The 25,781-nt window shown below is 50.5% G+C and overlaps 1 protein-coding gene across 2 annotated transcripts in view; it reads right to left on the bottom strand.

The window, feature by feature from the left end:
* The window catches only part of TNR (tenascin R), a gene marked incomplete at both ends in the record, with an annotated part of 28,191 nt that extends 15,793 nt beyond the window's left edge, over positions 1-12,398 (bottom strand). For both annotated transcript variants that reach the window (XM_082287045.1, XM_082287046.1), the window contains 6 exons: positions 1,528-1,797; positions 4,590-4,740; positions 7,123-7,238; positions 8,057-8,320; positions 8,754-9,230; positions 11,903-12,398. In XM_082287045.1, coding sequence (XP_082143171.1) covers positions 1,528-1,797; positions 4,590-4,740; positions 7,123-7,238; positions 8,057-8,320; positions 8,754-9,230; positions 11,903-12,398 — 1,774 coding nt within the window. The remainder of the gene's footprint in view (positions 1-1,527; positions 1,798-4,589; positions 4,741-7,122; positions 7,239-8,056; positions 8,321-8,753; positions 9,231-11,902) is intronic.
* Between the last annotated feature and the right edge of the window lie 13,383 nt (positions 12,399-25,781).

Genomic DNA, 25,781 nt, shown 5'->3' with positions numbered 1-25,781 from the left:
GGGAGATGTCACCCAGAAGAGTGATGCAAATGCTGGGGCATTCGCAGCATCCTCAGTGGGTTGGTTTGGATCCCATGTTCTTTCAAAAAGAAAACTCTTTTCCCCCATATTAGAGCAAAAAAACCTGAGGCACTGTGAGTAAGAGAAAAAGGGCTCTGTAGTAGCCATGCATTGGCCTGAACTGCTCTTAGAAGAAAACCCTGAGCATCTTTACAGGCTCATTCACACTCAGACATTGTCCAAAGGGTTTCTTTATTGGTGCTGCTGAGGCTGTGTTCTGAATCTGCTCTGGTTTGCACAATAAACGCCTCTGGTGAGCAACGGGTTGGGGCTGGGCACCAGCGGACGGTGGGCAGTGGTGATGGATTCAAGTCTGGGGGGTGGTTTTTATGTTGCCTTTTAGAAATAAAGCGAGGAAGGCCAACGCAGCAAATCAGTTGGGGCAAGCATCTCGTCCGAAGTATTTATCTATAGAGATACGTACACACACAGTTCACGTACCACAGTTATTATAGCAGGAGCCTCATATCCACCAGTAATGTACAGGACAATTTATATGCCGTAAACCAGCACGGAAATACACGCTCTGACTCCTCCTTTATGGCACAGTAAATTAAACCCATTAGCTATCTGCAAGCTTATCATTAATTAAAAGTTTTACCGACCAGTTAGGGTGTTCAGGGAAGAGATATAAAATAAGATAACCATCATGTTTCTGGCTGTGCTGGTTTCAGCTGCTTGGCTGCTGATTCCTTGGTCAAGGCACCTGCTTTGGCTCTTGATGCTGAGTGGGAGCGAGTGTCACCTTGAACTCAGACCTGTGCTGAGCGTTTTGGTGCTTTCCAGAGTGGTGCATTGTGCTATGGGTGCTCTTAAGGATGTAAACTGCCGAATTCTGGAGTTCTAAGCTGTGGGTCTGAACGGGCACTGGAGCTGGTGGGGATGTGTGTCCCAGGCTGCAGCAAGACAGGGCCAAGATGGGGTTGGCTTGGAGTTTTATTGTCTAAATACGGGGGGTTGAGCCCATCCATGCCTTGTCACTGGCATCTGGGATCACCTGGCCTGCCCTGAGGCCCATTAGAGCACCTCTGTGGGGCACAGGGCAGAAAGAGGACCTTTTGCACTGGAGGTTTAGTGGCTAAACAGAAGAGTAGGCACTAGCAGTGGGGGGGGCAGAGGGCAGTTTTAGGGTGTGTATTTTAGGGTGAGCTGAATAATTTGCTCTGCCTCGCTCTGTGATAGTATGCAAGGCACCTGCATTCAGGAGTCTCCATTCATACCTGCATCTTAACCCACTGTGTTTTCATTCCCCTTCTTCCTCCTAGCACACCACATTAAACCCCAGCTCACTTGTGCCAGGGGAAAAACAGGTATCACGAAACCCCAGACGCACAAACCCCTCAGTTTTTCTCCGGATACGTCCTCGTTGCAGGACAGCGCATCTGCAGATGGCAGCGAGCCGCCTGCCCGTGCTTTCCAGAGGCTCAAAAATTCACACCAGATCTCCCAGCAAGGCCAGCTAGCTACCTGTGGTGAACTGGGCAAGGGCCGGCCGGCTCTCGTTGGCACCCCGGAGGGCGCTGACGGCGAGGTGGTAGCGGGCGCCGGGGCGCAGGGCCTGCAGGGAGTACTGGCTGAGGGGGGGCTGCAGGCGGAACGTGGTCCTCCCGCCCTCCCCGTCCGCCAGCCCGTACTTCAGCAGGATGGCGTCCACCTTGGCGCGCGGCGGCGTCCACTCCACGAAGGCCACCGTGTCGGAGACATCCCGCACCAGGATCTGCGTCGGGCCGTCGATGACTGCGGAGGAGGGGGGGGAAACGGGCACCTGTTATTTTGGGAGAGTTGGATGGGGAAAGGTGGAAGCTTTGGGGACACCAAGCGTCAGGGATGTCTCAACCTGACCTTCAAGGTGGCTGGAGTTAGTACTTGGGGGACAAGGGAGAGAGGTGGCATGGGCAAGAGATGTGACCCTGACCCCAAGGTACTTAGGGGATTTGGTCCTCGTGGGTTCCCAGTTCCTTGTTCCAGTCTCCTGGCTCTTTCCTGAACCCTCTCCACTTTCTGTGAGCACCAGAGCAGGACCCAGCAGCACTCTCACTGGCACCCATGACAGCTACAGTGCAGCTCATGCCCTTCTCTTGAGCTGGTTGTCGGCAATAATTCTTCCTTGGCTTTTTAGGTTGATGTTTCCCGGGATATAAAACTCCTATATCTAACTGCAACACACTTTCTTTGCTCTTAGATAGCTGCTTGTACTTTTGCATTGAAAAATATGTAATTTTCCTTTGTGCCCAACTCCTCAGACTATCCAGACAACTTTTACTGATGATCTTCCACTCAATTTACTCTTTCCGAGCCTTTCCATCATTGGCAAAATTTACCAGCAACAATATTACGTCTTTTGAAAAGTGTTGACAACGTGTTAAATAACATGGGTGCAAGGACAAAATCCAAGCATGGAGAACTGAGGAATGTCTCTAGAAATGTTCCTGCTTTGGTGCCAGCTCCTGGTTTGTCTTTAAACTGAGGGATCAGCTCATAAAGCTGTTGGTGGCTTGGCAGTGGGAAGAGAGGAGAAAATGCAACTGCTCTGGTGAGTCTTCATAACTAGCTGGGTGTGGGGCTATGGTGGGTGTCCAACAAAACCTCTCAGATAAAAGGTTTTTAGCTAAATTCATACCAGGGATCTACTGGGAGACCCTTTTGGATATTTCTGCTTCTTTTTTTGCAGAAATGTGGGCCCTTCCTTCCTCTACATCCTCCAACACTCAGCCTGGGCTCAAGCCTGGCTGATGGATGCTTTGAGTCCAGCAGGACTTAACCACTACATGGAGGGAGGGATGGATGGATGGATGGATGGATGGATGGATGGATGGATGGATGGATGGATGGATGGATGAATGGATGGATGGAGGGAGGGACAGATGGAGGGAGGGATGGAAGAATGGATGGAGGGAGGGATGGAGGGATGGAGGGATGGATGGATGGATGGATGGATGGACGGATGGAGAGATGGAGGGATGGAGGGATGGAGGGATGGAGCCAAGCCTCCCCATCACTCCTGTGCCATGGCAGCTCTCACGCACGAAGCCTGCTGGGCAGCCCTTCTATCACTTCCGTGATCACAAAGTGGGTGAAAGAGCCCACTTCGGTTCTGTAATTCAGACTATACCAGACCTACATATACCTAATATACTGCAGATATTAGGAAATGACAGGATATAACAAGGGTCTGCTGAATGCTGCACCTCAGCATTGGAAGTTCTGGGGGATGAGCATGTGGGCAAGGGTGGAAAGGACCAGGGAGGGTTAGAAAAAGACATGGGGGAATTTGGAGCAGTGAGGTGAGGTCTGGGAGCAAAACAGCAAAGGAAGAACAGCTGGGAAGACCCGTGCTTAGGCAGGAGCTGGCTGTCCAGCTTGGCCAGGACCAGCTCATGCATACCCTCGATCTCCAACTACTTCATGTTGTCCAGTCATCCAGGTGATCCCCATCTACTGGGCTGTGTGGCATGAACCTGTGCCTTTGCTGCTTGACCGTGGCACAAGGTGCTGAGGAAGAACGAGGGTGATGGGGATAAATCTCTGGGGGTGCTGCAGAGGAAGGCAGGCACGCCAGCACAGGGATGCCTTCACGGAGCAGAGATCTGCGACTCACCGCTCCACCTGCACTCCCTGCAAAGGCCAGCCCCTGAGTTTGAAGTACCAGCCTCTATTTTTGCTGACTTCCGAGGGAAAGGAAGTTTCGGGCTTGACCAGGAGATGTCTCTATTAAGCCACGTCGAGCTGAACGCGGAGGCGAAGCGGGAGGAGAGGACTGTGCTGGGGAAGCTCGGACCTGCAGCAAACCGCTGCTGCTGCTGGTGGAGCGACCCTCCCTTCGCTCTCACAGCTGCCTCGAATTACCACAACCCTCCGGCAGCTCCTTAAGTGCTGTTTCCTTTCGGCACAGCTTAGATGGAGGGAGTAGACGTCTGCCTGGCTTTCAAGGCAGACTGCAACAGACCCGGTGTGAAGAGCCTCTTCTCCTCCATGAGCTCTGCCCATCACTGCATCTCCTTCAGCAAGAAGACCCAGTTGAATTTCCTCTGGTCTACAGGATGGACCAGTGACTGGGCAAACAAACTGGTTAGGAAGGGATGTGCTGTTGCTCCTGGCTCCCTGCCCTGCTGCCTGATTTCCACGAATAGGTGGGATTTGAGGGCATTTAGTGGCACAAAAGCAGGTGGGAGTTTTAATCTGTTATATATGAGCAAGTAATACATTTGTAGATGTATTTCTTGAGGGCATCCAGCCTCCAAAATGTGAGATTAGCAGAGAAGAAGAATTTATCCAGAGATATAATAAAAACAGAAGTGAGTCTTCACTCCCAACCCATTAACCTCGCCACAGTTTCTGCACTTGTGGCAATTTAGGAGATAGAGGGACAAAATACTGCATGAAGAAGCTGTTGCTGCAATGTTTGGGCACCTGGGTGCTGCTAATTTCATCCCTGCCCATGCAGTGCCAGCTGCTCTTGCTGATGGGACTTTATTGTTGGGACCGAGCCCAGGGCACTGTTGTGCTGCCCCCAGGTCAGGCTCACTCACGGGTTGAGACGCTGTCGGAGGTGGGAGGGCTTCTGGCTTGTTCCTTCAGGGCCACTACGGTGACGGTGTACTCTTCCCCCGGCTTCAGCCCCGTCTGGTTGAAGGTGGTGACAGTGCTGGGGAGCTGGGCGATCACTCCCCCCTCATTATTCTGTCAGGGAATGAAATAAGCATTAACCCTCCCTCACAAACTGGTGGTTTTGGGGGGAGACGGATGCATGGAGAGGAGGTGCCCCCCATCCTTCCACAGCCCGCTCTGCATCCCCAGATCACATTGTCACCTTGGCACATCCCACCGTGGGGGTGCAGAAAGCGGGGGTGAAGTCACCCACGAAGCGTGGAGCACTCGTGATGTTGGGCTGAAAACCCTGCCCATCCCTCCTCCCTCCCCAGCTTCTGTGTTTTGCCATTTGTGCCTCTGCTGTTCTCCAGAAGAGGGAAGCTGATAAAACCAAAGCCTTGGCTAGACTTGTTTTCCCTGCTCTTCAGGGGCCCGGAGCCTTCTGTTGTTGATGTATAGGGATGAAGCTGGGAGGTCTTTATTTTGCCATCCCCTGCTTTTTAACCATCTTCACACTCCTTTATACCTTGCAGTTTTGCCCTGAAAAACTGCAAGGCTTTAAACAACTGCACATGTCACCTTTCCTGCCAGCATTTGGACAAAGGATCTTTTCTTGCTGCTGTCTTCACTAATAACATGCTAAACAAACCTTTGCACATAACTCTCAATACACATTCATCTCTTTTCTCATTAAACAGGAAATCTTCCATTTTAGCCATCAATTGCCATTTTTCCTTTCCTAATTTTCTTTGCTAATTCCGTCTTCTCTTTGTCTTTTTCCCACCCCATCCCTGGTGCAGGCAGCAGATGGGCAATCCTGCCTGACCCAGCTTTAGCAGGGGTGAGAGCATCGTGGAGACCATGGAAGGAGAGTTGCTCTGCAGGAAGCTGCAAGCATCCTCGTTGGGCTGCTGAGGACCAAATTAGCATCTTCTCACCCAGTTTTTGGGGAGACAGGGAGGTCAGTTTTTCTCACAGAGGTTGTGATGCTGCAGTTGCAACTGCTGTTTTTAGCCTTTGGGAATAGGTTTTGGGTTTGTTTGAGGTGTGGCAATGTTTTGGCATGTGCCCAAGCAAGCATTGCTTGCAGGGCAGTAAAGGACATGGCACCCTCTGCCTAATTTTAGGGGAAAAGCCGATGATGGAGACCCAAGAGAGGCCAATTTTGGCAGCTTATGGGCAGGAGCATGACTGTGACTTTCTGTCTTGACTCATGGATTTGAGAACTTTAAAGCCCAGTGAGCTACATCCCTTTCCTGCCCAAGACCCAGCATCCAGGAACAGCCATCCTTTTGCATCTTACCTGCCTTTAAATCCCAAAATGCTTCCACGTATTTTTAAGTTTAAAATGGAAAAGAGAACCAATGGTTTGCACTTATCTGCTTCAGGGGCATGCTGTTCAGCTTAATTCCTGAGTAACACAGCAATGTTTGAAAGAGCTATTTTTTCCTACCAAAAGCTTTTCTCTGCTGTTGCTATATTTTTCAGCTTTAATCCTGATGGTGACTGAAGATTATCCCAGGGTTTATACCTGCACTACCTGAGCTTCAACTTCTGACACGATTTGCATGTGGATGTAGCCAACATTGCACAAAGAATCTTCCAGCAACTCTTTGGAAATGAGAGAATCGAGTTATTTAAGGCAATGGGGCCCTTGCTTTGTGCTGTGCAATGATACTTCCTAGTTAAGAGCATTTAAAACTTTGGGGCCAAATTCTGCAGTTCTCTGCTGCCCAGAGCTGCCTTTGATCCCAGTGAAGGTTTTGTACAAGTGAAAACATTATAATTGAGCCCTTAATCATCATTTCATTTACTGCTAGGGCTTGAATGCTCTTGTCAAGAGGCTCCATATACAATTGAAGCTATACTTACGGCTAAATGGTGTAGAAATTATGAATATAGATTGATCACTTGATGTACAATTTTTGTTGCTGCGCACAGAAAATACGAGGTATTTAGGGCAACATTTTTATCCTTTCCTCTTTTCTGGCACAATTTCTACCTGTTCATCACTGCAATTAAAATTCCATGGCAGGAATTAGCTGCGCGTGTGACTCGGGGATGCTGAAGGTTGTTGCCTGAGAGCCAGCAGCTGCTCGGTTTGATCCAGGCTGCTTTGGGGACCTTAGTGTAGAGAGCAGGGCAAGCAAGAGGAGGAGGAGGAGAAAGAGTCATTGCAAAGGAGATGGAAGGGAAAAAGGGGGTGCAACAACAAGGGGCAGTGAGGCTGGAAGGTTTTTTTCCCCATCACTGGAATTTTTTGGGGAAATTTCTTGGAGGACATGTATATCTTGACACAAAAACTACTGGGGAAATGCAGGCTGGCGATGTTTGGGGATGCTGATGCACAGCACACAAATGGCAAACACAGGCTGAGTATTTTGGGAAGGGCATAAGTGGAAACTGATTTAGGATGCACTCCCTCGGTGCTTTCAGGGTGGCCCCGCAGTGCCATGAGTGTGGCAGCAGTACCTTGGGAATGAAGCTGATCTCCCAGCCGTCGAAGGGGAAGGAGAAGGGCTCCCACTGCACCTCTGCCGTCGTCTCTGTGATGGTCTTGAACTTCAGCCCCTGCGGCGTGGCGAGGTCTGGAAGGGAGCAGGGGGTGGTGAGCAGAGCGGGCTGGGTGCGCGCACGCTGTCAGTCCCCACCCTGCTCCCTGTGGGTGTTTGTTATCTGGGCAACAAAAGCGGGGAACCTTTTGGTAACTGTTAGCAAAATTCCTTTGTCCCCACTCCATGGGGGCTGGAGGGAAAAGAGGGAAAGACCTGGGCCTATGGACTCTGAGGCATCCCACTGCACTACAGTGTGAACAGAGTGAATGATGGGGCTGCAAAGGGGTGTCTGGACAGCTTCTGGTTTTCCCCTGCCCTCCGTATCCTTAGTCTCCAAGAAACCTTCCTGGAGTTTGGCATTACAGCTTGATACTCCTGTTTTCCTCTGTGCATCAGGGTCCTGGCCAGGACTGTGTTTCTCCTGATGCACAGCAGCATCCCCTCTTGCTGCACTATCCCCATATCATGGGGAGTCATCATGGGGATTATCCCTTCAGGAGTGGGAGGAGAACCTGTGACTTCTGTGTTATATTGTAGTATTTTCTCTGAGGAAAAAACACAATGTTTTAATGTTTAGGGCTGCATTCTGGGGCCTTCAATCAAACTCTGAAAGCTTTTTCTTCTTTTTAGACATCCAGGTTTTCATCCAAACGGAGTCTTTCTGAAGAGGATGGACACATTTCCTCCTTTCCTATATCCCTATACAGATTTTTTTTTTTTTTTTTTTTTTTTTTTTTTTTTTGAAGGCTCAAGTTTCTGCTGCTAGAAGGCTTTTATGGAAGTAGTGAGCCAGCTTGAGCTTCCCCTCTGGATACAGGGATAGCAAACGACAAGTGCAGTAGGATACTTACTGGTCATCACCTTGGAGGTAACGGGGATGCTGAAGACATCACTGATGACTGCGTAAATGCTGACATTGTAGGCAACCCCTGGCTCCAGATCCGTGATGGTGATGCTGCTCCATTCCCCGGGCACCTGCTGCTGGAGCTGGGTGCCCCCGGGCACGGCGGGCTGGTACGAGACCACGTACTCGGTGGCTGCCCCGGGGCTGTCCCAAGCCAGCTCGATGGAGCTGTCGCTGACCCCCGTCACCCGCAGGTTTTCAGGAGGAGACACTGGTGGGAAGGGCAGAGGTAAGGAGAGTGTCAGGGTGTGCTTGGCTTGTTCTTCCACTGCTGTGGGAGGGTGTGGAGGCCTGCTGGTGGGACATGGGCACGGGCTGGGGGTTATGTGCTATCTGTGGTTGTATTAACAGCTAAAGCAAGGTAAAGGCTCGGGAGAACCTGTTGCACTGCGGGTTTAGCCCCCATGCTGGGATGAACCTCACTGGCTTTCTGCTCACCTCCCAAGCTTTCATCCACGGTGTCTCTGGGGACAGGGATAACAGGGAGGTAGCCACACTGTGGGGCCTGGGCAGGTCCTAAGAGATGTGCTCTGCCGGGTATGGATTTCTCCCAGCCTTCATGGTGCTGCTATGGGACTCCGGGTACCTTGACACCCTTGCTTACACACTCAAGTCTGGCTCTCCTCACCCATCCCCCCCTCTACCTGCTGAGCAGTCCTGCCCTTCATAGCCTCTCTCGCAGACGCAGAGCCCGTCCCGGCAGAGCCCCCGGCCGCTGCAGGCGCTGGGGCAGTGCAGCCTCGCGCAGTCCTCGCCGGCGTAGCCCTCCTGGCACACGCAGGTGCCGTTCACGCAGCGGCCCCGGCCCGAGCAGTCGCGGGGGCAGCGCAGCTGGGAGCAGTCCTCCCCGGCGAACCCCTCCTCGCACACGCACTCGCCGTCCACGCAGAGCCCGCGGGAGCCGCAGCCGGCGGGGCAGCGGAGCTGGGAGCAGTCCTCGCCCCCGTAGTCGCTGTCGCAGATGCACTGGCCCTCCAGGCAGACGCCGCGGCTGGAGCAGCCCCGGGGGCAGCGCGGCTCGGAGCAGTTGCTGCCTGCCCAGCCCTCCATGCACACGCAGCTGCACGACTCCAGGCTGAAATTCCCGTGGCCGCTGCACTGCGGGATGTAATCCAGCTGCCCTGCAAGGATGCAGGACCGAGGGTCAGAAGCCACCGGGAGGGAGGTGGAAAAAGGTCAGTTTTGGTCTTAGTTCAGCCCTCTGATGGGCTGGAGAAGGGGGGCAGGTGTGGGGCAAGGAGGGGATAGTCCTCCCTCTGAGCACGCCCAGCTCTGGGGAGCTGATGGCTTTAGGGCTGAAAGGGGAAGAACCGGTGATACGGGGTCATGGTGGGGTTTGGGTGGATCTTTCCCTAGGGAGCAGGGGTCTCTGTAACCATGGGTGCCACCAGCCTTGTGGTGGGGCAGGTGCCCCCTTTGGTTTCTCTCCAGCTCAGCACTCAGTCGATAGGAACTTCCCTACACCTCTTACTGGAAAAAAACCTTCCCTGACCAAACCCTCTGCACCAGCCATGACTGCTCTCACGTCTACCACTTCTCCTTTTCCTAGAGGAGGGATCCCTCTCTGCTTTCTCCCTCTCCTGGAAGAAGTAGGTACGTACCCAAAGGCATTATCTTCATCCCTGTCCTGGTGAACCTGATCAAGGCAGAGCTGTTGGCTTTGGGCACGCTCAGGTTGTGGGAAAGCACATGGGCTCTGTGGCCAGCAGCTCCAATGCCCCCTCTCCACCTGGCAGCCTTGCACAGGATGCTCTGGGGTGAGGAGGGAAGCATGGGGATGAAGGCAGCAGTCACTGACATTGCTAATGCTCCCCTATTTTGCCCCAAAACAGAGCCATTGCTCCAGCTAAGGGTGTATCCCAGGCAGGCTAATTTTTCCTTGCCGATCTTTACTGCTTTTCCTCACGTGAACCAAGGAAGAACAGAAATCCTTTCTGTGCTTCCTCCAAACTATGGGAAACCTTTGCACCCCAAAGACCCCCAAGCCCCAGGACTCTGTCCCCAGCTAAATTTTCCATCCTAGCTGAGCTTTCCGAGCAGCTCTTCCGATGGGGCATGTAGCAGATGCACGTGGAAAAGCAGCTCGGTTACATGCTGTGCCAGACAGGCCCATTTGGGTTACTTTGCAGAACAATTCCCATCCAAACTGCAAATACTGGGAATGCCAGTCAGGATTTCTTCAGATCTCAGCCTCCACTTAAGTTACCAAAAGATGAGAGACGATGCTTGTAAGTGTGCTGGAGGAAAGAGGCTTTCCTTGGGGAAATGGGGTGGGGTAAGGATCCTGATCTCCTGTGCAGTGCAGTGAATTGAAAGCAACTCTGGTAAAAATAAATGAAATTACTCCAGTTTTAGCTCGCTGCATCTGTGATGGGAGTGGGGACTCCACCAAGTGATGCATGTTTAATGGCACTGTCTGCCTATATTGCAAGTAACCCAAATAGGCCCATCAGAGTTTCAAATTAATTCCTTTAAAACAGGTTTTTCCCATAGCATTTCCTACGTGATTTTAACCCTCACTGTGCACAGACTGGTGTTTTCTGTTTTGTCTTAGTTATTAATGCAGCTCATTAATGTGGTATTGGGAGAGATGTGGGCTGAACCCATGGCTGGGAATGCACTGACTTCCCCTGACCACATGATGGATGCCAGCCCAAGCCACCCTGCTGTGTGTCCATCCTTGTTTCTCCCTCCCTGACCAACACACCTTTGGTGGAACTCTTGACCTGAGCATTTTAATGTGTCCTACACATAGAGGTGTTGGGGTACCACTGGAAAAAAATCACACTAATAGCTGCAAAACTTTAAAAAAAATACAATGAGTACTGGGGGCAAAAGGGTTGCTTTTCATTTCTCTCCCTTCCTGTTGCTGCTCTTGGTGTGAAAAGCAGTTTCCCCCGGGAAAGATGCCCCGTGTGGTTCTCCTTGTTTAGTGTTTTCTTCCCTGCAAGGAGCCCTGGTGCATTGAAGCCACGAGCAGGGCTGGGCTGTCTTTGGGATGGATGCCCTTTGAGACAGCCCCTCTTCCTCGAGACAAGGAGAACTATCAGTATGCTGGCTCCTGTACCATGGAAATGCAGCTGCCAGCCCAAACCTTCCTGACCCATCTCATTTCAGCTGAATGCTGCTTTCCTGACCCTGAGGGACAGCTGAGGTGAAACAAGGGGCTGCCTTTAATGGAGACCTCTTGCAGGTCTCCCCAAAAGCACATCTTTTTATTCAGTTGAAATATCATGTTGATGGTTTTGTGCCTTTTTTATTGTTTGCATCTTTCATGTATTTTTTGTATTTTTTAATACTTTTTTTTTTTTTTTTAAACTCAGCTTTTCAGATGTGTTCACTCCTCCTGCAGAGAAGATGAAGGTGCTTATTTCCAACTCCCATGGGGCTGCCTTCAGCCCAGGGACAGCTTAGGAGAGCAGCAGCCACATCTCTGCTCCCTGTCCCACAAGCAGTGGCAGATGTCTAAGAGTGTTGGAAGGACTGCAGAGCTGGGAGATCCCCCTGCTCACCCCCAACCAGCTGTAATTTCATCTGTAAAGGGGGTTCAGCTCTCTCCATTTTGCAGTGAGTGGGGCATGGGCACTCAAGTGACCAAAGCCCTCCCAGGGGTTTTCCTGCCTTAGAGGACTTAAAGCTAAGTTTTCTCACTAAAGCCACAGCCCCATCATGGGTGAACACTGGTTTTCCTCTGTCACCACGCTGAGTGGCACCATCAGGTTTTGTATTATTTCTCCTGCCTTTCTCTCAAGCCCTCAGTCCCCAGCAAGAGCTAACAGGATGGCATTACTACCTGTGGCTGTATTTTCTTGGCAGCAACTGGAGGTGCATTGGTCCCGGAGGATGGAGACCTCCCTCTCCAGCATCTCAATCCTGCTCAGCAGCTCCTGCAGGGATGGGAGGGAGGTGGAGCACTTGCAGGCCTGCTTGGGCATGTTTATCCTGTGGGTGAAGGTGACCTGGCTCTCGCTGTCGGAGGTCTGCTCCGTGTACTCTGCCAGCCGGTCGTCTTCTGAACTCACCTCCTCGGCCGAAGACTTGAACATGGATGAGCAGCAGCTGTCCAGAGGGATGTTGATGTTGTAGATGTGGTGGAAGACCATGGGCTGCTCTTTGATAGGTGGGCTGCAGTTGGCGAGGCCGCCTGCCTCATCCACCGCTGTCCTCTCAGCCGGCTCTGTTGTCACCTCCAGCCGGCACTCAAAAGGCTTGAGGACAGCGCCCAGCAGAAGCAAGCTGAAGCTGATGAGCACGTTCCTCAGGACCGGGTGTTCACCGTCAGTCCCCATTTTCCTGGGAGAGGGAAGAGCCTTCCAAGCTAGTCTTGGGCAGCCGAGAGTGGGGAGGATCTGGGAACACAGAAGCAGAAGAGCATGGTTGGTGTTAGGCTCGAAACTGTGCTCAGCATGTAAGGCGGCAGATGCTTCTTGCCAGTTATCTAGACTCAAGTGGGGCCGACTTGACCCATGTGCAGTCCTGCTGGCTCTGGTGGAGCCTAAATCAACCTGAATGGAACCCATGGGCTGGTAGGAAGACCTTGTCATAGCCCTTGAGCAGCGACAAAGACAGATTCTTGTTGCTACTGCTTTTTTCTTTAGGAAACAGTTAATCTGGTACTATCAAAGCACCAAATACGCATCTCTGGGCCACTTCCCATGTCTTACTTTGCCACCCTCTGCCAATGCCATAACCTTGAGCAATTGCTGTCTCTTGCTTCTAATGGCTCTCCTGCTCTGGAGCTCCTCTCCAGCTCCCTGGGGAACATCCCTGCCTCCCCCATTACCCTGCTGCTGAATGAAAATATGTGTGCTGGTTTCTCTCCAACAACACCTGGGGCTCCTTTGGTAGGCTCTCTTTTTTTACCCTGGTTTTAGGAAAAGCGAGAAAAATGGAGATAACTCCGCAATGAGGTGGCTCTGACCATGCTCACAGGAGACAGGCTCTGTAAGTGGCAATTTGGGGGCTGCATTCTCAGACCCTGACTCCCTCAAGTGCTCCCCTGCCTTCTGGGCTCTCCACTGGCTCCTGGGTGGCCCTGGCTGACCCACGGAGAGACTTCTTGTCCCTGCATAATGAGATGGCCATGACAGGGGAGGGCACAGGGACTAATGAACACCGGCTGCCTTTGATTGACTCGTTAATGTTCAAATCTCAGTACCCCCTCCTTGGCCTCTTGCTTGGCTTTTTGCCTGTGCTTGGAGTGGAAGTAATTGTGGCCAACTGCTCCGAGCCAGGCCAGGGCTTCAAAGGAAGACTCTTTGCAGGACTACAGGAGCAGCTTAGACATGGGGAAATGAAATCCTTCCTCTCTCCCTCTTCCTATCCAGCCTGCCTCAAGAGGCAGGGCAGAGCCTGTTTGTGAGCGCAACCAGATGGGGAGAGAAGGGTTCCGTGTGGATGCGGGAAGGAGGGAGTGGGAGATGGATGGTGGATAAAGCAGGGTGAGCGGATACACACGGAGATTGCTCGCTAATGACAGTGAGCAGGGTAGTTGGGTAGTTAACGACTCTGTAACCCATAGACCGAAAGCCATTCATTTGCTGGTACAAACTGCCAGGCTTATTGATCTGAATCTCTTTATCAGTACATTCATTACAGCTGCCCAGCTCTGCCTTCTGAGCGGCAAGTCACGGCATCCCCCTCCTGCCCCGTAGGCAGGGCGTGATGCTGTGGGAGCGTTGGCATCCCTGGGGCACGGTGCCAGGGAGATTTCCTGTAATGTCACTGGTTGGGCTCTTAGCTGTGAAATGCTGAAAAGTCACCATGGTTCAGGCTGACCCCAGCTCAAACCAGGCTGAATCCACAGGGCAGGGGGATACTCCTTGTTGCCCTCCAACCCAGAGCAGGCCATGCATCCCTATTAATCCTCAGCTTCTTCCCAGAGGCTTGGGCTGGCAGCTCTAAAGCCCTGCCAAATTTGTGAATGCATTCCTGAGCTCTGTCACCTCCATTCCCTATCTGGTCCTGCTCTGTCTCCTGCTCCTCGTGTCAACAGTTCGCTTTTCCCTGAAGGACCCATCACGGTGAGCTCAGCCAGGGGGCTGGGAGAGCTCTGGGGCAGCGTGAGCGGTCTGACAGCTTGAGTCGTGTCTGCCTGGGAAGAGAAGTTGCATGAACATTCCTCCTTTGGGTTCCTCATTTTCCTGTGCTCCTGATGCTCCCCAGTCCAGCACACGCTGCAGTGACAGAACCATTAAAAACCATTGACTGGGGGAACAGATCCAGGACTGTGTATTTTTTTTCCCTCCTTCACAAGGAAAAGAAGCCAATTTCTATGGTCATTTAATGTGTAGAATTGGTTGCATTACAGCAAATTTATCTAGGTTGCTTTTAGTGTTTTTTTTTTTTTTAATTGCACCTTTGTTGTCCCCAAGTTCAGATAAAACTCCCAGCTCGTGGCCTTCCTGATGGCTTTGATCCCTTCATCCCTAGAACTGGCCTTGGAAAACCTCCCATCCAGGGCAGTGAAGGCAGCTTTGAGCCCATTACTTTCCTGGTGTCTGATGTCAATGTCCTTCTCCTTCCTTTTCTGCTGGACTGGGACAATGCCTCTCCATCCCAGAATGCCTCTCTGTAACCAGAACAGGACAGCTGATCTCCAGTTGCCTCTGGCACAGCACAAGCTTGAAAGCTTGGGGCTGCTTCTGTATTTTACTAGAACTGGTTACCTTTGGTTTGTTTTGCTGCTTTCCCCCCCCCTCTCCCCACAATCCCCCTGAAACATGGGGGTTTGAATTAAAGTTCAAATTAAAGAGTTATTACAGTTAATTATGAAGTTTGGCAGGCATTGAGCTTTTGGCTCTACAGCATTTCAACTTTGGGGAGCTGTGAAAGAATCAATCTGCTGCAATTTCTCTGTAGTGCTCAATAAAAAATACAGAGAATACGAAGCTGAGAAAAATATTTGAGGGTTTTGCCAAACATACACCACAGCAAAGCGCTCTCCTTCCCTCCCCATCAGCCTCTCTCCATCCAGGATTTGTGCCTTATGGGCCAGCAAAGGAAGAAATATAAAAACCCTATTAAATGCACAGTGCATCCACCCTAATTATATATTTTCAGTTATTTTTACATTTTGCTGATGGGCTGTATCTGGGCGAGCAGCTTTGTGAGAACGACTGCAGAAGGGAACCTGAGTGTGTGGATGCTCGGAGCAGCTGCGCCGAGAAAGTCATTAATGCTGTGCAGTGGTTTGGGGCGTGGAGGGGAAGAGCATCCCCCCAAAATTCAGCACCAGGTCCCCCAGCAGCATCTGCAGCCCCTTTTTTGTAACTCAGCAATGTGAATGTAGCAAATGCAAACTGTGCCCCAGGGGCTGCTGCAGGATGGGCGCAGAGACATCAGATCTGCACAACACATCTGGGTGTGATGCCAGCAGTTTTGTCTCTGGCATTTTGCGGGGATGATTTAGTATTTGGATGGTCCAACAGTATTTCTATGTTCATGGCAGTTTTGATGAATTGCTTTGGTTAAAAAAACCCCAAACATTCAAATGTTGCCTGGAAAGATGCTTGAGAAAGGAAAATATTTGTTTCTCCAGCCAGGTACTGTGTACTAAAGTGTTTTAGAAGTCACTAAAGATGTGAAGATGAAGTGAACATTTTGTTTTGAGTGAGAAGCCTTTTGATCTACCCAGAGCATACAGAGATGTATATGTGTGTATATATATTTATGTCCATTTACTGCCTTCCTTTTTGCTGAACACCAAGCCCTGCTGTTTGGTGCAGGTAACCAACTGGAAAATCAGATCTATTCGGAGTTCAGGCCCATGCTCGTCCTTGATGCTGACCAACAAACCATCAAGAAGCAGTTAGCTGCCCGCTTCCTGGGCGTGGCAGAAGCAAGCCGGTCTTTGCTAGCACCCAGCAGTCCCTGAGCCGTGCAATTGGAGCTGTGATGTGTTCCCTGCTGGAGCACAACCGGCAGGAGCTGGACCTCTCTGATGGATTTGCTCCCACTGCTGTTGATGGAGGGAGCGACCCCAGGGTATGGTGATGCAGGAAGCCTCCGAGTATTACTTGGACTTTTATGTTGAAAAGTGTCTTGCAGGTTTTCCATAAGCCAAAACCACCTGCAGATGGATGGCTTTCAAGGCTGCCAAAACCACGCTGGAGATAACCAAGCACTTAGTGCAGGATGGTGCCTGTTCCATGGTATGGCAAGATGCAGCCCATGCAGCTTTCCTCTTGGCTCCACGGTATCCCTGACTGGCTTCCCAGCCTTAGGCTTTTCATTCCAAGGTGATCACACAGCTGGAAATCTGACATGGATTGCATTGCAAGCTCCGAATCCCAACTCTGGAGTTTTCTGGGGTCTCCAAAGTGAGGCTGCAGGACTCGCTGGTTTAGGGCAACTCATCGTTCCCATCCATCAGCATCATTATTGCCTTGACACTGAAGTCTCTCCTGGGTGCTGTGTCCCTCAGCTGTGGCAGGTGTGATGTGTGCATGGCAAGGGACACGTTGTCAAGCACTGGCACCCAGGCAGGTGGTGAATCACCGTCCTTGGAGGGATTTTGGAAAACTTGTATATATGGTACCTGGGGACAAAGTTTAGTGGTGGGCTTGGCAGTGCCAAATTAATGGCTTGACCTTGATCTTAGAGGTCTTTTCCAACCCAAATGATTCCAGGATTCTCAGACCCTACGGTGTGTTCCTTGCTTTTGCTTTGCTTTGTGATTCAGCAAGAAACTCTTGTGATTTTCCTGTCCCACTGGAAAGAACTTGCGTTGCAGCAGCTGCTAACGAAGAAATAGTGGAAATAATTGGGTCAGCTCCCGAGCAGCTGAAACTGCTGCAAATTTGGTGTCACAAGACTGGTCTGCACCAGCAGGATCCTCCTGAGCAGATGCAGAGATGCAGCATGTCCTGCAGACCAATTCCCTCCTGCAGTTTTCTGAGGGGAAACAGCACTGGTGCTGCGTTATTACTGATCTACTGATGTGTAATTTGTCTGTTTACAAAGGCTTTCATTGCATTAGTTCCATGGGCAGAGTGAAGGTCCTTGCTACGTGCAAGCAAATGAAGCCCTCTCCCTCATCAACTCCTTCTGCACCCTCTGCTTAAGTGCAATACTTATTGTCCCTCTAAACACAGCCTGTAGCAGGATTTTGGGGAAATTAAAGGAGGTGGAGGTGCTTAGGGGAGCAAACCATCCACTGGAACAGTGGTTGCTTGAAGGCCAGATCCTGTGGACTCATGGGGCTGGAGCTGAGGACCAACGAGGAAACCTGCACCGTGCCAGAGAAACACAACTGAGTGCTGCCATTTCCATTCCATGCTGTCACCAAGCAGCCCTCAGAGAGGGAATGATTTTCACCCTGCTGACCAATGGCATGTTTAAGGATGAAATACTTTGATGCTTTTACTAGTTTTCCCTAACTCTATGCAGAGTAAGAAATCTGTAGCTCTCCCGACTGCAAATTCTGCCAGTTTAAAAATTTGCACACACCTCTGTCATTGCAACCTACATTAGGTCTCGCTTTCATTGCATATTCTTTTATTGAATTGCCATGGAATGTATCAATAGCCTCTGTAAACTCCCACAGGAAAGCAAACAGTAGCTTAGTGCAGAGGTTTTGGGGGGAATCTCCTTTTATTTTCACATTACGAGCCTGGATCCAGCATGTCTGGCTTCACATCACCTCAACAGCTGCCTCCTGCCCGCTGCCCTGTGAAGTCTGGGAATCCCCAGGTTAAGTCTTATTTCAGCAAGGGTGCCAGCTCTAATCTGAGCCTTTCCCAGCATTTTAAAGAGCACCTTTTGGTGCTGTCTTCATTTATATACATATATTTACAGGTACGCTATCAGCGCCCCATTCAAACCGTGTTTAACCACATGCCACAAAAGAACACTTGCTCAGTGCAAAATTTGCTTCTGTGACTGGCTTGCAAAGGTGGGCACCTAATTTTATATTGAAGACTGAGGTGGGGGCCCAATTTAATAATGAAAGCTGTTGGCAGTGAGCTTGGTGTGGCCACTGCCTGTCCCTCTTCGCTGTTATCAGCCCCAGCGCTCCGTGGGCGACGCTGGGATGCAGCACAGGCTGCAAACGCACGGTGTGCCACAGGACGGCTCATGGTTAAAGGCTTTCCTCTATTCTCCAACGCAAATCTAAAGACCTGTAAACACCCAGAGTGTCCAATGTCCTGCAGGAAGGTGACCCATTCCCCTCTGGGTCCAGTGTTGCCTGAAACTCCAGCTGCTCGTGGGAGTTGCTGCCTGCTAACACTGAGCTCTTTCATACCAACTTGGGAGGCTGGACATGTGTTTTGAGTGGTGACAGGTGAGCGTTTGGTAGCCTGGCCCTTTGAGCACCAAGATTTGCTGTCTGTTGGAGATGGCCTCGGCTGCCCTGCTGCCAGGACAGCCCTGTCCATCGGGACTTCCTGCCTGTGAAAAGTCCTCACACCCTGCGCTTCACACCACATATTTATTCACACTGAGCTGTGAAATAAATCCCCCCTCAGCAGGCCTGCATGTTGCAGAAGGCTTTACTTCATCCTTACGTGGTGTCGCTGGCAGCTAAAGGAGTTTAACCAGGGAGAGCTGGGCGTGGGATAGCTCCTGCTGCTGTTCTCACCGGCACCCCCGTCTGCCCATAACGATGCTCCTGGGGTCATCACTCCTGCCCTGTGCCTGGGGAGAGTTTAACTTTCTGAAGAAAGATTTTGGGATGAGGACAGACCTTTCAAGAGACAAGCTTCAGTGCTAAAGCTCTGCACTGTGTTCCCAAGCCCCACGATGGCCATTGTTCCTGCCCCGGCAGCTCCTGGAGCTCCACTGAAGATGCTTAGAAGCTGTGAAGGAGAAATTAACTGCAATTATGGAGCATCGTGGGGCATAAATACCCTCCAAATCCTCCTTAATTACATGGTAGCACTTAATTACATGGCAACTAGAATGTAAGCACAAAAATAAATATGATTTCATTTTTATCTTCAGCAGAGGCACTGGTAATTAATTTTGGAGGGTCATGTAGGACCTGCATGGTGTGGACTCCATTAATACAGTACTGCAAAGGTGCTGCTGCCCAGGACAGACAAACCTCCCTTCTTCTCCCTCTCCAACAGCCACGACTTTGTCACCTCTTCCCATTCCCCCCTCAGTGTCATCCCTCTGTCTGCCTGTCTGTCTGCATGTTGATGCACAGGCAGAGACTTGCAGATGCCAGGATAAGGTCAGTGTAGTGCCCACTCATCATCCTGCAGGGAGAAAACCAGGCATGAGGAGTCTCCATGGTTCATTCATCCCACCTCAGTCATGCTGTGGACTCACAGCCATCAGGATCTGGATCCCTCTCAGCCACGGGCACGGCGTTTCTTTCCCCGTTTGCTGCCAGCATTCCGCTCGGATGCCGGCAGCGAGTCCTCGTGCTCATCTGGCTGGTGCTTGGCTGTCATGTTGCATTAGAGTCTGAGAATCAGCCCAGACCTCCTCGGGGCTGAGCTGAAGCGTTTGCAAACCCGCCTTGGGATGCTCCTTTGCCAAAGCGCTGCCACCCGTTACCCCCAGCACGGCTCGAGCATATGCCTTGATGAAGATGAAGGAGTGTGCAACGAAGCACAAAGTCACGTTGGAGAACTTGGATGCACCTTAACCTCTGCCACCCTCTGCAACCACCCCGACCACATTTAAATGGAGAACAGTGCTGCGGACCAGCAGAGCAAAACCCCTGCTATTTCCCTCGGTTTCTTATCCATCATTAGTGGATTGCAGCATTTTTCCATGGGAACTTTGAGCAGAAGCACACAGGAACTCAGCTTGCTTTCAGTAAAAGCAAACCCACCTGCTGAAATCAAATGAGCACAGTTTTTAACTTGCTCTTCAGTTTGCCAAGTCATTTATACCCTCACCCAAATTCAGGGGGATGGAAAAGGAATGCTCATCTGGTGCATTTTTGCATTAATTTTCTCCGCACATGTAATTTTACACCACAGAGATGAAGCAGAGCTGATGTGATCACAGTTGAGTGTGCTGTGACTTTTCCCCACCTGCTTTGTAAACCCCCATACTGGAAAAAATCCAGATTTTCCTTTCTTTTGAATGTGTTACTCAAACTGAACAGCACGTTACAGCTGATTTACATGCACATGCAACCTGGCAGGTAGCAGCAGGGATCATGCTGTCTGAACCTTCCAATAATTGATATTTTCTACTCGCCTTCCCATTGTAATTTCCCTGGAATATAAAGAGCAGCAGCAGATACTTGTGGAACAGATTTGAGGCTGGAACAAAGCTGCCATGGTGGAGCTGGCTGGAAGGTGATTTTCCTTGGGCAAAGCTTGTACCAGGTCCCTTTTGGGGACCTGCAGGGCCTCCTCAGGGATGGGAACAACCTTCAGTCATTGACCACAAGGAGCCTGCAAAGGTTTTCTATCATGTCCCATTGAAAAGACAACCGAAGAGAGCATGAGCAAGCTGGAGCAGAGAAATGAATCATAGTCCTGCTGCAGAGACTTCCTTTGATAAATAATGCATGTAGAGTTTACAGTAATAACCGCTTTCTTCCCACCCAGGCAGCTGGGCTGGCTTTCCTCCTCCTAGGCAGTGTGACAGACTCTGTTTTGCCAGGTAGGTTAATCTGGGGCTTTTCTCACCACTGGCCAGCCACGTGTGTGGCTATGGAGAGGAGGTGGCATTCCCAGACACGGCAGGAGGAAAGCAGTGCGCTGGGGGTGCAGTGTCTGGGAGATCTCCTGGGGTTGGTGCGTGCCATGGATGTATGGCTGAGAGGAGGGGTGGAGTAGCCCTGGCTTTGCACGTGGGTGCCAGCTGCCCCAACACCAGGATGCTGCACTCTGAACTGCCCGCCAGCCCTGGTCCAGCCCAATGCTGGGAGGTGGCTTCCCCATCCCAGGACCAAGGCCCTCATCCCACTGCTGAAATAATTATTTTGGCTCCAAGCATGCTTTCCAAAGAGTATGTGGCATCTCCCACAGGTGGGTCGCCTCAGGAGAGATGGGACCTTGGAGGTGACCCGCTAGATCACCTCTGGTTACCCCTGTAGAGTGCTGGAGCAAGGACTGTCCTTTGTGATCCCACACAGTTGGTACAACAACATGAACTGAGGTGTTCCCATCACCCTCCCCGCCCAATTTCCCTCCCCTTTGACCCAAACAGCCATCACAATCCAAACTGCAGGCTAGCCCCTCTTGTGACATCTCAAGACACGGAGATGGGACAACGGGGGCTGAAAGTGGGTCTCTTTAGGAAGCAAGGAAAGGGAGAAATTTCCTCTTGCTGCTCTCGTTTTCGGGCTTCTGAAGAATAGCAAGAGGGGATAGGAGAGGAGAGAGGACGACTGTGACCACTCCTGAGCCTCAGAGATCCTCATGACTCAAGGATTTCCTAACCTGCAAGAGCCTGTCTGGCGAGAGGGGCTCACAGGTGTAGGACAGAGCTGGTCTGGGCTTTTAGGATGGGGGTCGTGTACAGTAAGTCACACTGTGGGTGTGCAGTCCAAATCCCAGATTTCCTTAGGTTATGTCCTCCTGCCAGCTGGGCCAGCCTCCATGGACATGTCTGGCTCTGAGAAGCTGGCTGGGCACCTGCATGGAGCCTCTGGTGCCACTAGAAGAATATAAAATGGCTTTAATCAAGGCACACCAGAGAAAATACTCTTTAGTCATTTTTATAGCAGGCCTTGAAGACTTCAACTAGCGTGATTTGGTTAAAAATAGATTTGTTTCTATTGGACTTTGGCAGAAAAACTGGGCTACCATATTAATGAAGGTAAGTGGGAAAACCCATATCTCTCTCCCCATTTTACATCCCTGTGGAAGAGCTGGAAATAGCCTCAGCACTTTTACTGCAGAGATAAACAAGATCCTTGGGAGGCAAAATAGCTGTAGCCAGTGTGGGCTTGCACCAGCTAAAGACTGGAGTCAGGTTGGGGTTTTATTGCCCTATAATAAGCAAGTACCTCATCATGGAGTGGATATAAATGCACAAGGTGATTTCAGGGAGCCGGTGCGGGGTGTGAGAGCTTGGAAGCCAGCCCACTGCTTTGCCATGTATTTTAAGCAAGAGCTTGGCTTTGCTCCCTTTAGTTCTCCAGCTGGTATTGTAAGTGTTGGGGTTAGTTCACAAGCAAACACTTAAAATCAATTTTAAGGCTGTTTTTACGCTGAAGAACTCTGTGGAGATCTACGACTCAGGATGAAGGAGACCTCTTAATCCTGTGACAGACAGTGACGTAAGTCCTTCCACAAATGGGTCAAAATTCATCTTTGGATTGATTCCTGTGGTCCCCAAATGTGTGTCCTAGAATTCTGGCTCAGCAGTTTGCATTTCTAAGACTTTTATAATTTCTAAGCCCAAATGAACCAGAGTCAGTTGAAACACACTTTCTTGCCTGCCTTTGCTGTCCTCCTTCACTTCTGATCAAAGCAATCGATAAACAATGACAAATAACACTCTGTGGCCATTTGGGTAGGGCTTGCTGAACTGAGAAGTGAGATGTCTTGGGCAGCAATTGCAGCAGTGGAAACAGCTGAAAATATTTGCCGTGTTGGAGCGCAGCAATTTAAAATGGAGGAATTAACTGGCTGCATCCTATTCCCATGGAAAGTGAGGAGCAAACACCCCTTGATGCCTGCTGGGAGTGGGACAGCCCTGTCACATCAGGCAAACTCAACCTGCTAAGTGAGGTGGACCTGGACTGCTTCTCACACCCCTGAAACAGAGCAAGTAGGAGAGTGTTCGGAGAGGTTTCATCCAGAGGGAGCTGGACGAGCTCAAGGAATGGGCCCACAGGAGCCTCATGAGGTTCAACAAGGTCAAGAGGAGCAAGGCCTTGCCCCTGGGTTGGGACAATCCCTGCTATCAACACAAGTTGAGGGAAGAAGGGATAGAGAGCAACCCTGAGAAGTTCTTGGAAGTAATGGCAGGTGAAAGGCTGGGCATAAGCTGCCAGTGTGTGTTCACAGCCCAGAAAGTGACTCTCATGTGGGGTGGGCAGTGTGGGCAGCAGGTCGAGGAGGTGATGCCCCCTCTCTGCTCGAGATCCCACCCCTGGAGTGCTGCATCTGTCCCAGGTGCTCTCAGCACAGGAAAGACAACCTGTTGGAGCAGGGCCAGAGGAGGCCATGAAGAAGCTCTGAGGGCTGGAGCATCTCTGCTAGGCAGACAGGCTGGGAGAGCTGGGGGTGTCCAGTCTGGAGAAGAGAAGGCTCTGGGGAGACCTTAAAGCACCTTCCATTGCTTAAAGGGGCTTGAAGAGAGCTGGAGAGGGACTTTGGACTGGAGCCTGGATTGCCAGGACAAGGGGGAATGGCTTCAAACTGCAAGAGCCGTTTCCTATGAAAAGCTGAAATAACAGCCCACAGAACAGTACCACGAGCTGGTGGAAGTTTAATTCTGTGCTGCTGTCAGGGACTGAAATGGTTCACACCTTAAACTTTGTTATGAAGGAGTTTTGCCCATTATAGCAAAAACTGTATAAAGAAGCTACAACCACAAGAGCCTCCTTGAAGATGCCTGACTGGAACCTTGGACTGTGGGTAAAGCTGCCTAGATAAAATACAGGAGGTACCTGGGCATTCCCACCTGGCCTGAGGTATATTAACCCCTCGGATTCTGTGCTTTCTGGGGGATCCTCACCTCCAGAAGACAGCTGGAGAGGATCATCGGGACACCAGTGGGAGCCACAGAGTTGTGATATTTCCTTTATTCTGTCCCTGTCACTCTCTTTCTCTCCCCCCACCTCTTTCCTGTTTCTTTCTCTCTCTCTCTCACATGTTTACTATCAAATAAAATCCATACTATTGACTTTGGCATATAGTCTTGTTTGCACCTTAATTTGGGCAGAGGCATTTCTAAGAACTTTAAAAATTGGACCGTAACATCTGCCAATCTAATTTTCCATTCTAGACAGATATTTTAGAACTCAAAGTCCTCTTATGTTGGTGGGATTTTCTGTGTAGCACTTTTCTTTCTCAAAGTCCAAAATGCTCCACTAAAATGCACATGGGAAAGGAAAACAGAAGCCTTGTAAGAGACCCCTCAGACAGGTGCTTGCCTGGGAGGGTGACACAGATGACTCCACTGCCCAAATTGTGGAAAAAAATTAATTTTACAATCTGGTCTGAAATTTGGGTGGGTTCTCTTCCTATCTTGGCTGGCCTTGCTGTGTCTAGTGTGGTGTTTAGCTGCTCTCTAGGAGATACAACTGAGCTGTGATGATGTGATCTCTGATTCCTTGTCTTCTTTTTTAAGTGCAGTAACCAGAAAAAGTGTTCTTTCAATGCAAGCCTTGGCTGAAGATCAACAGCAGTTTGACATGCTTTTTTTCCCCCTAATATTCAGCTTTGTAGGGCTTGAGGAGTATGTGGAGGAAGCCTTCTTTTCACGCAGCACGTGGACACGATGAGTTCTGCTGCCTGGTTCTGGGCTTCTATCACAAATTACCTCCCCAACCAAAACCCTGTGGCCAGGGGCAGGCAGCAAGCCAGGACTGCCTGTACTCATCTCAGACCTCTTCTGCCCAAAGAGATGGGCACCCTAAAGCTAAGCACGGTTGGTGTTTAGCCTGCAGTGTCCCGCTGTGCCTCACAGAGGGCCTTTCGCTCATTTGTGCTTCCACAGTGCTGCAAGATGCTCCAACAGAAGATTTTCTGGCTGTAAGTCATTAGAACAACTTTCATGTATGATTTTGTTTCCTGGCAGGGAATTGAGTGTGCTAGACACAGGCCAGCCTTGGCTGCTCTGGGGAAACTAAAGAAACACCAAGCATTGCTAACAGTTATTTTGAAATTCCACCTTCTTCTCCCTGTGCTTCTCCTTTCTAGAACTGCTGCAGCTCTGCCAGGTGAGGGGGGTGGTTGGAGGGGTGGTGCCAGCCACAACAGATGGGCTGTGGATCAACTCCTTTAAGCCTATGTGCCTCCACTGATTTCTGTGCTCATTTATGTCTCTTGGGATAGGTCAGGAGCAGAGGATTGCGGTGAAGGAGGGCTTGGTGATGTTCTGCACAGGTAGGGTAAGAAGGAGAGGAAAGGGGGCTGTTTGTTGGGGGTTTTTGGGGATTTTTTTTTTGTGCTTCAAGAGGAACATCTCAAGTTTTGTGTGGTGCCCATGGGAAGTTGTCTTTCATACTGGGCAGAAAAAATGCCAGAGGACTCACTGGGAATGCTGCTTCTGTCTCATTCCAGTGTGTGCATTAGCATGCCATTGGCATGCTGCCTTCCTGGGAGTCACAGAGGAGGAAATGCATCAATCTTCTGTGGCCTGGGTCCTGTGCTCTGCAGCTCAGGTGTGCTTCTTGTGTTGATTTTCTGCTGTCTCATTTTCTACAATGCTCTGCTGTCTTCTGTATCTCACATTTATATAAAATATCAACATATATCTTCTCTGCTTTTTTTTGGTGTGTGGTCAACCCCTCATCTATGCAAAGCCAGGGTCATAGAAGGACACAGCATAAATCATAAAGACAGCCACATGTTTGGAGAAGATTCAAGGATTCTCTTTAAATCTTCATGCCCTGAGAAAAATGACATTTAAAACCCAGCATCCAGTCTTAAGCCTCTCACAGCTGGCTGTTGAGCATGGATGGGAGAATGCAGGGAGGGAAGGTCTTATCACATCATTTGTCTCTCCTCTCCACGTTTCCCCATCAGTGGTTTGGAGGGGGCTTGGTTCACGCCAGGATTCATGGTGTGCCCAGCTGATGC

Source organism: Coloeus monedula (genome assembly GCF_965178545.1).
Source record: "Coloeus monedula genome assembly, chromosome: 9".
NCBI classification, from domain to species: domain Eukaryota; kingdom Metazoa; phylum Chordata; class Aves; order Passeriformes; family Corvidae; genus Coloeus; species Coloeus monedula.
Note: the sequence above shows the minus strand (reverse complement) of the source record. Positions and strands in the feature narration are given on the sequence as shown.